This window comes from Cetorhinus maximus, unplaced genomic scaffold (assembly GCF_964194155.1).
Source record: "Cetorhinus maximus unplaced genomic scaffold, sCetMax3.hap1.1 HAP1_SCAFFOLD_2538, whole genome shotgun sequence".
NCBI classification, from domain to species: Eukaryota; Metazoa; Chordata; class Chondrichthyes; order Lamniformes; family Cetorhinidae; genus Cetorhinus; species Cetorhinus maximus.
This window is the reverse complement of record NW_027598475.1, coordinates 1-12,500: the sequence shown is the minus strand read 5'-3', so window position 1 is coordinate 12,500 and position 12,500 is coordinate 1. Positions and strand designations below refer to the sequence as shown.

The window sequence follows — 12,500 nt, the reverse complement described above, 5'->3', positions numbered from 1 at the left end:
GTGAGGGAGTGGGGGAGGGGGAGGGGGTAGGGGTGCTGGGCCGGACACCCCCAGGAGGCCCCGGCGCAGGGCAGCCAGCGCCAGGGCGGCGCTCAGCGTCGCCCAGGTTCGACAGCACCAGCACCACCTGAGGGGGCAATCAGAAGAGAGGGAGGGGGAGGGGGGGGTGTGCCCTTCGTTACTCGGGACTCCTTCCCCTCCCGCGCCCGAACTCCCTACCCTGCCTCGCAGCGAGCCGACCCCCTCTCTCCCCGTCCAACTCCACGCGAGGTGGGAGCTGGAAGGAGGGGTGGGGGGTGCCAATCAGCCCCTCCGGGGAGGGGGGGTGGGTGCTGCGAAGCCAGCCTGGGCTGACCCACGCCGTCGGTCGCCCTCTGTTCCCTCGCCCGTCCCTGACGCGCTTGCTCCTCCTATGAGCTGAAGCTCAGCCGCAGTTTCGTGGAGGGACCTCCTCAGCCTGAGGAGGAGGAGGAGGGGCCCGGAGTTGGCTTCATTTCCCCCATCGCTGGCCGGCACTGAGGCCAAGTGTTTATCTTCCAGCTGCTCCCTGCGCCGATGTTCCCCCCCCCTCCCCCTGCTCTGGCAAGCCTGCCAGCCCACACGCCCAGTGGAGACAGGATGGGGCGATCTTCCAAATATTGAGAAAGGGGCTTACGGGGAGAGCCGGGTTCTCGCTCACGGTCTTGTAGTTCAGCTCACGGAAGGAGAGGTTCAGTTTGGCAATTTCTTTCCTGGCAGCGTGGGAGAACGGAGAGACGGGGGTTAACAAAGTGTGGGGGGGTGCGGGGATGGGCAGAGTATGAGACAGTGAGAGGGAGGCAGACAGAGGCAGAAAGACAGAAAACACAGATGGAGAGAGAGAAAATGAGACACAGAAAGAGGGAGATAGAGAGAAAGAGGGACAGAGAGAGAAAGACAAAGAAAGAGAGACAGAGACAAAAACAGGGGCAGGGAAAGAGAGGGAGACAGACTGACAGATAGAGAGATAGAAAGCGAGAGAGAGGGAAAGAGACAGAGAGAGATAGAATGAGAGAGAGAGACAGAGAGAAATAGAAAGAGAGTGACAGAGAGAGAAAGATAGACGGAAAGAGAGAGAGAGAGACAGAAAGAGAGAGAGACAGAGAAAGAGGGACAGAAAAAGAGAGAGAGATAGACAGAGACAGAGTGCGCGAGACAGAGAGAGAGATAGACAGACAGAAAAAGAGAGAGAGAGACAGACAGAAAGACAGACAGAGACAGAGTGAGAGACAGAGAGATATAGAATGAGAGAGAGACAGAGAGATAGAATGAGAGAGAGAGACAGAGAGATAGAAAGTGAGAGACAGAGAGAGATAGGAAGAGCGTGACAAAGAGAGAGAAACAGAGACAAAGAGAGAGAGAGAGAGGGACAGAGAGAAAGCGAGACAGAGACAGCGAGACCGAGACAGAGACAGAGAGAGACAGAGACAGAGATAGAGAGATAGACAGAGCCAGGGAGAGAGAGAGATCAAGACAGAGAGACAGACAGAGAGGCAGACAGAGAGGCAGACAGAGAGAGAGACAGAGAGAGAGAGAATGAGAGAGAGAGACAGAGAGATAGAACGTGAGAGACAGAGAGAGATAGGAAGAGGGTGATAAAGAGAGAGAAACGGAGACACAGAGAGAGAGAAAGCGAGACAGAGATTCGAACTGCCCGGGTGTGTGTGGGGTGGGGGGGAGGGGGGGGGGGTTTCGGATGATTTCGGGGCCCCCTTGAACCCCGAGCTCGCACCGGCCAAGCAGCTGGGCCGCAAGCGGTGTCTGGGTATTCGACTGCAGTGTGCATCACCAAGAATCCCGCGGGTGGCTATTTCCGGGGGTTTGGACGCAGGGGCTGCCCTCACACCTTCCTGGAACCAGCTCTCCCACACCACCACCCTCTCCCTTCACCTTCTCCCACCACCCGCACACCCCACACACACACACCGCCCTCCCTTCAGTGCACAGGAAGAGTCCAGTCCCGTTTTCCCCAAACAGCCATCCAGCCCTCCCCATGACCCAGAGGTCCCGACAAATAAAACAGGACTTGCAGTGTTCAAACCACCAACTTTATTCAAGACAGCAACTTGGGGAAAGAGTCAGGAGGGATTGATATCAACATAAACTGCTCCGGGCTCTCTCTCTCTCTCTGTCTCTCTCTCTGTCTCTCTCTCTGTCTCTCTCTCTCCAACACTCTCTCTCTCACTCGGACTCTCTGTCTGTCTCTGTCTCTCTCTCTCTGTCTCTCTCTCCCTCACTTTCTCCATCACACTCTCCATCACACTCTCCATCACACTCTCCCTCACTTTCTCCATCACACTCTCCATCACACTCTCCATCACACTCTCCATCACACTCTCCATCACACTCTTCATCACATTCTCCATCACACTCTCCATCACACACACTCTCTCTCTCTCTCTCTCTCGGTCTCTCTGTCTCTCTCTCTCCATCACTCTCTCTCTCTCCCTCTGTCTCTGTGTCGCTCTGTCTCTGTCTCTCTCTGTCTCTGTCTCTCTCTGTCTCTGTCTCTCTCTGTCTCTGTCTCTCTCTGTCTCGCTCTGTCTCTCTCTCTTTCTCTCACTCTCTCTATCTGTCTCTCTCTCTCCATAACTCTCTCTCTCTGTCTCTCCCTCACTCTCTCCATCACACTCTCCATCACTCTCCATCACACTCTCCATCACACTCTCCATCACACTCTCTCTCTCTCTCTCTCGGTCTCTCTGTCTCTCTCTCTCCATCACTCTCTCTCTCTGTCTCTCTCTGTCTCTGTCTCGCTCTGTCTCGCTCTGCCTCTCGCTCTGTCTCTCGCTCTGTCTCTCGCTCTGTCTCTCGCTCTGTCTCTCTCTCTCTCTCGCTCTCTCTCAGTCTCTCCATCACTCTCTCTCTCTCGGTCTCTCTGTCTGTTTCTGTCTCTCTCTCTGTCTCTCTCTCTCTCTCTGTCTCTCTCTCTCTCTCTCTCTCTGTCTCTCTCCATCACTCTCTCTCTCTCTCGGTCTCTCTGTCTCTCTCTCTCACCATCACTCTCTCTCTGTCTCTCTCTCTCTCCATCACTCTCTCTCTGTCTCTCTCTCTGTCTCTCACTCTCTCTCTCTCTCTGTCTCTCTCTCTGTCTGTCTCTCTCTCTCTCTGTCTCTCTCTCTGTCTGTCTCTCTCTCTCTCTGTCTCTCTCTCTGTCTGTCTCTCTCTCTCCGTGTCTCTCTCTCTCTGTCTCACTCTGTCTCACTCTGTCTCTGTCTCACTCTGTCTCTCTCTCTGTCTCGCTCTGTCTCTCGCTCTGTCTCTCTCTGCCTCTCTCTCTCTCTCTCTGTCTCTCTCTCTCTCTCTCTCTCTCTCTGTCTCTCTCTCTCTGTCTCTCTCTCTGTCTCTCTGTCTGTCTCTTTGTCTGTCTCTCTCTCTCTATCTCTCTCTCTGTCTCGCTCTGTCTCTCTCTCTCCCTCTCTCTCTCTGTCTCCCTCACTCTCTCACTCTGTCTCTCTCCCTCTCTCTCACTCTCTCGCTCACCCTCTCTCTCTCACTCTCTTGCTCTGTCTCTCTCTCTCTCTCCCCCACTCCCTCTCTCTGTCACTCGCTTTGTCTCTCCCTCTCTCTCTCTGTCTCTCTCTCTCTGTTTCTCTCTCTCTCTCTCTGTCTCTCTTTCTGTCTCTTCTCTGTCTCTCTCTCTCTCTCTGTCTCTCTCTCTCTCTCTTTCTAACTCTCTCTCTCTAACTCTCTCTCTCTCTCTTTGTCTCTCTGTCTCTCTCTCTGTCTCTCTCTCTCTCTCTGTCTCTCTCTCTGTCTCTCTCTCTGTCTCTCTCTCTCTCTCTGTCTCTCTCTCTGTCTCTCTCTCTCTCTCTTTCTAACTCTCTCTCTCTAACTCTCTCTCTCTCTCTGTCCCTCTCTCTGTCTGTCTCTTTGTCTCTCTCTCTCTCTCTCTGTCTCTCTGTCTCTCTCTCTCTCTGTCTGTCTGTCTCTCTCTCTCTCTCTCTCTCTCTCTCTGTCTCTCTCTCTCCTCTTCTCTCCTTCTCTGCAGACAAATTTCTCTCCAATTAACTCCCTTCATGTCCTTGTAGGGGGGACAGTTTGAGGAGGGGGGAGGGGGTGAGGAGTCCCACAGTTTGGGGGGGGGAGGGGGTGAGGAGTCCCACAGTCTGGGGGGGGGAGGGGGGTGAGGAGTCCCACAGTTTGGGGGGGGGGGGGGGGGTGAGGAGTCCACAGTTTGGGGGGGGAGGGGGTGAGGAGTCCCACAGTTTGGGGGGGGGAGGGGGTGAGGAGTCCCACAGTTTGGGGGGGGGAGGGGGTGAGGAGTCCCACAGTTTGGGGGGGGGGGGAGGGGAGGGGGTGAGGGAGTCCCACAGTTTGGGAGGGGGGGAGGGGGTGAGGAGTCCCACAGTTTGAGGGGGGGAGGGAGGTGAAGCTAAGATTTGGAGGGGCCGGATCGGGGACCCCTAGAGGTAGGTGCCCGTCCCTCCCTCTGGGCCCTCGGGACCCGGGCTGCCCCCCTGGTGGTGCCCCCCCCTCCCCCGGGCCAGCGAGTCGTACGTGGGGGGCAGCGCCGGGTCAGCCAGGGCGTCGAAGGCCCCCAGGTGGGCGCCGGGGTCCCGCCGGGCGTGGGGGCAGACGGGCGGCCGGCAGCGAAGGTGGTGGGGCGGATCCGGCAACGGGGATTGGGGTGGGGGTGGGGGAGGTGGGCCGGACCCCCCCAGGAAGTGCCGGCGCAGGGCGGCCAGCGCCAGGGCGGCACTCAGCACCCCCAGGTCGAGGACCAGCTCCAGGATCTCCGCCACCGACAGCACCGAGGACCCGAACCACAAGCTCCACTGGCTGCCGAGGTTCGACAGCACCAGCACCACCTGGGGAGGCAACCAGAAGAGAGGGAGGGGGAGAGGGGTGTGCCCTCCGTTACTCGGAACTCCTTCCCCTCCCGCGCCCGACCTCCCTCCCCCGTCTCGCGGTAAGCCCTCCGTCTCTCCCCGTCCAACTCCACGCGAGGTGGGGCTGGAAGGAGGCGTGGGCGGTGGGTGCCTTTTCAGCCCTCCGGGGGGAGGGGTGCTGCTAAGCCAGCCCGGGCTGACCCACGCCGTCGGTCGCCCTCCATTCCCTCGCCGATCCCAGACGCACTCGCTCCTCACATGAGCTGAAGCTCAGCCGCAGTTTCGCAGAGCAACCTCCTCAGCCTGAGGAGGAGGAGGGGCCCCGGGGCTGGGTTCATTTCCCCCATCCCCGGCTGGCACCGATGCCAAGTGTTTATCTTCCACATGAACCCCCCACCCACTACTCCCATGCCTGCCCCCAATACCCCCCCTCCCCACTCTGGCTAGCCCACGAGCCCAGTGGAGACAAGACGGGGCGATCTTGCAAATATTGAGAAAGGGGCTTACGGGGAGAGCAGGGTTCTCGCTTATGGTCTTGTAGTTCAGCTCACGGAAGAAGAGGTTCAGTTTGGCGACTTCTTTCCTAGCAGCGTGGGAGAATGGAGAGACGGGGGTTAACACACGTGCGGGGGGGCGGGAAGGGGCAGAGTATGAGACAGAGGCAGACAGAGGCAGAAAGACAGAAAACACAGATGGAGAGAGACAGAATGAGACACAGAAAGAGGGAGACAGAGAGAGAAAGACAAAGAACGAGAGAGAGACAGAGACAAAAACAGGGGCAGGGAAAGAGAGGGAGGCAGACTGACAGACGGAGAGATGGAAAGCGAGAGAGAGGGAGAGAGACAGAGAGAGATAGAATCAGAGAGAAATAGAAAGAGAGTGACAGAGAGAGAGAGAAAGATAGACGGAAAGAGAGAGAGACAGAAAGAGAGAGAGACAGAGAAAGAGAGATAGACAGACAGTGAGAGAGAGAGACAGAGAGTGCGCGAGACAGAGAGCGAGACAGAGAGAGAGACAGAGACAGATACAGAGAGACAGAAAAAGAGAGAGAGACAGATAAAGAGAGAGGCAGATAGAGAGAGACAGACAGAGACAGAGTGAGAGACAGAGAGAGATAGAATGAGAGTGAGAGACAGAGAGATAGAAAGTGAGAGACAGAGGGAGATAGGAAGAGAGTGACAAAGAGAGAGAAACACAGACACAGAGAGAGAGAGACAGAGAGAAAGCGAGACAGAGACAGCGAGACAGAGACAGAGAGAGAGAGACAGAGATAGAGAGAGAGAGACAGAGCCAGGGAGAGAAAGAGAGGGCAAGACAGAGGGACAGAAAGAGAGAGAGAAAGAAAGAGAGTGACAGAGAGAGACAGACAGAGAGAGAGAGAGACAGAGACAGAGAGACAGAGACAGAGAGAGAGAGATGGAGATTCCCACCGAACAGTTTCCCACCTGTTTGAGCTGCTGAACTGTTTTTCACTATGGAGTACCGGATAGATCCAGCTCTGAGAGTGAAATAGATCAAGAAAAAACATCATTAACCTGGAGATGGAGACGGATGGAGAGAGGGATTGGGGAAGGAAGAGACTGTGAGTGTGAGAGAGTGAGTATGAGTGTGTGCGTATTTGTGAGTGTGTGTGTGTGAGAGTGTGAGAGTGTGTGTGTGAAAGTGTGTGTGTGTGTGAGAGAGCGTGTGTGTGTGTATGAGAGAGTCTGTGTGTTTGTATGTCTGTGTGTGAGAGTGTGTGTCTGAGACTGTGTCTGTGTGTGAGTGGGTGTCTGAGAGAGTCTGTGTGTGTGTATGTCTGTGTGTGAGAGTGTGTGTCTGAGAGAGTGTGTGTGTGTGTCTGTGTGTGAGAGTGTGTGTATGAGAGAGTCTGTGTGTGTGTATATCTGTGTGTGAGAGTGTGTGTCTGAGAGAGTGTGTGTGTGTGTGTCTGTGTGTGAGAGTGTGTGTATGAGAGAGTCTGTGTGTGTGTATGTCTGTGTGTGAGTGTGTGTGTCTGACACTGTGTGTGTGTGAGAGTGTGTGTCTGAGAGAGTCTGTGTGTGTGTGTGTCTGTGTAGGAGAGCGTGTATGGTTGAGAGAATGTGTGTGTGTTTGTTTGTGTGTGTGTGTCTGAGACTGTGTGTGTGTGTTTGTGAGCAGAATGGATTGGGCTTCATTTTCACACTCACCTCTGAATTCTTTGATGGCCAATTTGCATATCCTGCAGTCATCTGATATTCTGTTTGCCTGGAACAGTAGCAGTGATCTTAATACAACTCCCTCAGCACTGACCCTCCGACAGTGCGGCGCTCCCTCAGCACTGACCCTCCGACAGTGTGGCTCTCCCTCAGTACTGACCCTCCAACAGTGCGGCGCTCCCTCAGTACTGACCCTCCGACAGTGCGGCGCTCCCTCAGTACTGACCCTCCGACAGTGCGGCGCTCCCTCAGTACTGACCCTCCGACAGTGTGGCTCTCCCTCAGTACTGACCCTCCGACAGTGCGGCGCTCCCTCAGCACTGACGCTCCGACAGTGCGGCGCTCCCTCAGCACTGACCCTCCGGCAGTGCGGCGCTCCCTCAGCACTGACCCTCCGGCAGTGCGGCGCTCCCTCGGCACTGACCCTCCGACAGTGCGGCGCTCCCTCGGCACTGACCCTCCGACAGTGCGGCTCTCCCTAGTACTGACCCTCCGACAGTGCGGTGCTCCCTCGCTAGTTGGCGAATGCAGTTTGTACTCACTGGCACGGTTTCTGACATGTTCTGAAACAGCCCAGGACGTCTGCGGAGAATTCTTTGGATAACCGATAGTAGCAATGTCCTGGAGGTGGAGGAGTGGGAATGGAGGGAAGGGGCCAACTCGGAATATTATTCAGATTAACACAACTGAGAATCTGCAGCCAGAAGCCACATCAGCCTCAGCAATAGGCTGGCGAACCTCCGGCCTACTCACCTGAGCCTTAGCTACAGGCCCCAGAGCCTGCGACCTACTCAACTCTGCCTTAGCTACAGGCCCCAGGACCTGTTGCCTATTCAAATCAGCCTTAGCTACAGGCCCCAGAGCCTGGAGCCTACTCATCTCTTCCTTAGCTACAGGCCCCAGAGCCTGCGGCCTACTCAACTCTGCCTTAGCTACAGGCCCCAAAGCCTGCGGCCTACTCAACTCAGCCTTAGCTACAGGCCCCAAAACCTGCGGCCTACTCAACTCAACCTTAGCTACAGGCCCCAAAACCTGCGGCCTACTCAACTCAGCCTTAGCTACAGGCCCCAGAGCCTGCGACCTACTCATAGCCTTAGCTACAGGCCCCAGAGCCTGCGACCTACTCAACTCTGCCTTAGCTACAGGCCCCAGGACCTGTTGCCTATTCAAATCAGCCTTAGCTACAGGCCCCAGAGCCTGGAGCCTACTCATCTCTGCCTTAGCTACAGGCCCTAGAGCCTGCGGCCTACTCAACTCAGCCTTAGCTACTGGCCCCAAAGCCTGCGGCCTACTCAACTCAACCTTAGCTACAGGCCCCAAAACCTGCGGCCTACTTGAATCAGCCTTCATTACAGGCCCCAGAGCCTGCAGCCTACTCAACTCAGCCTTAGCTACAGGCCCCAGAGCCTGCAGCCTACTCATCTCAGCCTTAGCTACAGGTCCCAGAGCCTGCGGCCTACTCATCTCAGCCTTAGCTACAGGCCCCAGAGCCTGCAGCCTACTCATCTCAGCCTTAGCTACAGGTCCCAGAGCCTGCGGCCTACTCATCTCAGCCTTAGCTACAGGCCCCAGAGCCTGCGGCCTACTCATCTCTGCCTTAGCTAAAGGCCCCAGAGTCTGTTGCCTATTCAAATCAGCCTTAGCTACAGTTCACAGACCTGCGGCCTACTTGAATCAGCCTTCATTACAGGCCCCAGAGCCTGTGGCCTACTCATAGCCTTAGCTACAGGCCCCAGGGCCTGCAGCCTAAATATCTCTGCCTTAGCTACAGGCCCCAGAGTCTGCAGCCTACTCATCTCAGGTTTAGCTACGGGTCCCAGAGCATGCGGCCTACTCAAATCAGCTTTAGTTACAGGCCCCAGAGCATGTGGCATACTCAAATCAGCCTTAGCTACAGGCCCCAGAGCCTGTGGCCTACTCAAAGCAGCTTAAGCCACAGGTCCTAGAACCTGTAGCCTACTCATAGCCTTAGCTACAGGCCCCAGAGCCTGCTTCCAACTCAACTCAGCCTTAGTTACAGGCCCTAGAGCCTGCGGTCTGCTCAAATCAGCCTTGGCTACAGGCCCCAGAGCCTGTGGCCTACTCAACTCAGCCTTAGCAACAGGCCCCAGAGCCAGTGTCAGTCCGCGACTTACCCCAGGCGGTGTGCTTGTTGTAGTTGCAGTACTCAGCCCCAGGGGGTCGTGGGTAGAAGTAGTAGGCACAGCCGCAGCGAGAGACCATGGTGATCTGGAAGCAGGATCGAACACAGGCCTAAAGAGAAGGGAGAGAGCCAGAGAGAGAAAAGAGTCAGAACTGGGGTGGAGGGGTAGAGGGAGCAGCCCGGGTTAACGCAAGCCGAGAGGCCTCAACACCAGGCCCGAGAGCCTGAGGCCTACCTATGTCAGCCTGAACAACAGGCCAAGGGCTTGGGGCCTAAATGTCAACCCTTGCAACAGGTCGAGAGCCTAAGACCTAGATACGTCAGCCTGTGCAACAGGCCTGAGACCCTAAGGCCTACAGACATTAAGCAACCGACCACAAGCCTGAGGCCTACAAGCGCATGCTTGAGCAAAGGCCCAAGAGCCTGAGGCCTCCAGGTGGCAACCTTAACAACAGGCCAGAGAGCCCGATGCCTACAATCATCAACCCTAGCAACAGGTCAAGAGCCTGAGGCCTATGATCATCAACTTGAGCAACAGGCCTGAGAACCTAAGGCCTATGTACGTCAACCACAGCAACAGGCCAAGGGCCTCAGGCCTACAGTCATCAACCCTAACAACAGGCCAAGGGCCTCAGGCCTACAGTCATCAACCCTAACAACAGGCCAAGGGCCTCAGGCCTACAAGCATCAAAGTGAGCAACAGGCCTGAGAACCTGAGGAGTCCACACATCAGACTCAGTAACAGGCCAGAGAGCCTGCAGCCCACAAGGATCGACAATGAAGGTGAGCTCCCTGCTGTTGCAGGCCAGCCCTGTCTTTGAGGGTCACTCCCCCTGCTGGCACCAAGCCTCCTCCAGCCCCGCATTACCTGCTGGGTGTAGTCGGACATGTAGAGGTTTGGCACCCCAATCTCGCTCCCGTTCTGTGTGCAGTCGCTGTAGTCACCTCCCAGGCGAATCACCTCCTCCTGCAGCAGAACACAGGATGGGCAGAGGCTGGGGTGACTAATCACACCGGGAGGGCAGACTGGCATCAAGAGCAGTGAAAGGGAGAGAGAGACAGACAGGAATAGAGAGAGACAGAGAGAGAGAGACAGAGAGAGAGTGAGAGAGACAGAGAGAGAGAGACAGAGAGAGAGAGACAGAGAGAGAGTGAGAGAGACAGAGAGAGAGAGACAGAGAGAAGGAGTGAGGAAGAGAGAAAGACAGAGGGAGAGAGAGAGACAGAGAGAGAGAGAGAGAGAGACAGAGAGAGAGAGACAGAGAGAGTCAGAGAGAGAGAGACAGAGGGAGAGAGACAGAGAGAGGGAGTGAGGAAGAGAGAAAGACAGAGGGAGAGAGAGAGACAGACAGGGAGAGAGAGAGAGACAGAGAGAGAGAGAGACAGAGAGAGAGAGAGAGACAGAGAGAGTCAGAGAGAGAGAGAGACAGACAGAGAGAGAGACAGAGGGAGGGAGAGAAAGAGAGAGAGACAGAGAGAGGGAATGAGGAAGAGAGAAAGACAGAGGGAGAGAGACAGAGAGAGAGAGAGACAGAGTCAGAGAGAGAGACAGAGAGAGAGAGAGAGAGAGACAGAGAGAGAGAGACAGAAGGAGTCAGAGAGAGAGAGAGACAGAGAGAGCAAGGGAGACAGGGAGAGGGAGAGACACAGAGTGAGAGGTAGAGAGACAGAGATAGAGGCAGAGAGAGAAGGGGGAGAGGCAGATAGGGAGAGGCAGAAAGGGACAGAAAGAGGGAGAGAGACAAAGAGAAACAGAGACAGAGATTAAGAGAGACAGAGAGAGAGGGAGAGAGACAGAAAGAGAGAGAGAGAGAGGGGGGAGAGTGTCAGAAAGAGAGAGAGGGGGAGAGAGACAGAAAGAGAGAGGCAGAGAGAGAGACAGAAAGAGAGAGACAGAGAGAAGGAGACAGGAAGAGAAAGAGAGGGAGAGGAACAGAAAGAGAGAGAGAAAGAGGAGAGAGTCAAAAAGAGAGAGAGAGGGGAGAGCGAGAAAGAGATACACAGAAAGAGAGAGAGAGGAGAGATTCAAAGAGAGAGAGAGAGAGACAGAGAGAGAGGGGAGAGATTCAAACAGACAGAGAGAACGGACAGTGTGAGAGAGAGGGAGAGTGGTCCCTCCCTCTTTCTCAGGTCTCTGTTACTGACCTTCCTCATGCTAATGGATGTTTCCACACCCGGTCGAATATCGAAGCCTCCGTCCTCCATGAATGGGGCTTTATTCGGCTCATGAACCATCACCCGAGCACCAGCATCAGTGGAGAGCAGGGGGATATAATCATTCTGCTGGGTCTTCACCAGCAGACACAGGCCTGGAGAAGAGATCACAGGCAAGACTGGCAGTGTAGAGGGAGCTTTACTCTGTATCTAATCCCGTGCTGTATCTGCCCTGTGAGTGTTTGATGGGGACAGTGTAGAGGGAGCTTTACTCTGTATCTAACCCCGTGCTGTACCTGTCCTGGGAGTGTTTGATGGGGATGGTGTAGAGGGAGCTTTACTCTGTATCTAACCCCGTGCTGTCCCTGTCCTGGGAGTGTTTGATGGGGACGGTGTAGAGGGAGCTTTACTCTGTATCTAACCCCGTGCTGTACCTGTCCTGGGACTGTTTGATGGGGACGGTGTAGAGGGAGTTTACTCTGTATCTAACCCCGTGCTGTACCTGTCCTGGGAGTGTTTGATGGGGACAGTGTAGAGGCAGAATTACTCTGTATCTAACCCCGTGCTGTACCTGTCCTGGGAGTGTTTGATGGGGACGGTGTAGAGGGAGCTTTACTCTGTATCTAACCCCGTGCTGTACTTGTCCTGGGAGTGTCTGATGGGGACGGTGTAGAGGGAGCTTTACTCTTGATTTTGTCTCTCTTACCATTATCTTTCCCAGCTTTTGAAGTCTGCCACTGGTAGCTGCTGTTAATGCCATTAAACGTGTAACAGTTGCCATAGATTGGATGATTAAATGTTGTATAGTTACTGAAATTAGAGAGAGTGAGTGAGATACAAAGAGGAATCAGACCCACTTTCCTTCCTTCTCCCCCTCTCTCTCTCCCTCTCTCTCTGTCTCTCTCTCTCCGTCTCTCTCTCTCTCCGTCTCTCTCTCTCTCCGTCTCTCTCTCCGTCTCTCTCTCTCTCCGTCTCTCTCTCTCTCCGTCTCTCTCTCTCTCCGTCTCTCTCTCTCTCCGTGTCTCTCTCTCTCTGTCTCTCTCTCTCTGTCTCTGTCTCTCGTCTCTCTGTCTCTGTCTCTCGTCTCTCTGTCTCTCGTCTCTCTTTCTGTCTCTCTCTGTCTCTCTTTCTGTCTCTCTCTGTCTCTGTCTCTCTCTCTCGTCTCTCTTTCTG

The 12,500-nt window shown here is 55.2% G+C and overlaps 1 protein-coding gene across 1 annotated transcript; it reads right to left on the bottom strand.

The window, feature by feature from the left end:
* Window positions 1-4,424: 4,424 nt before the first annotated feature.
* On the bottom strand, window positions 4,425-12,137 carry LOC144677441 (epithelial sodium channel subunit alpha-like; the record flags this gene model as incomplete). Its single annotated transcript, XM_078537534.1, has 9 exons — window positions 4,425-4,829; window positions 5,358-5,433; window positions 6,296-6,348; window positions 7,022-7,079; window positions 7,573-7,651; window positions 9,166-9,283; window positions 10,042-10,140; window positions 11,319-11,482; window positions 12,034-12,137. Coding segments are annotated over 9 exons (1,156 nt in total), but the record flags the coding sequence as incomplete, so codon positions are not given.
* Between the last annotated feature and the right edge of the window lie 363 nt (window positions 12,138-12,500).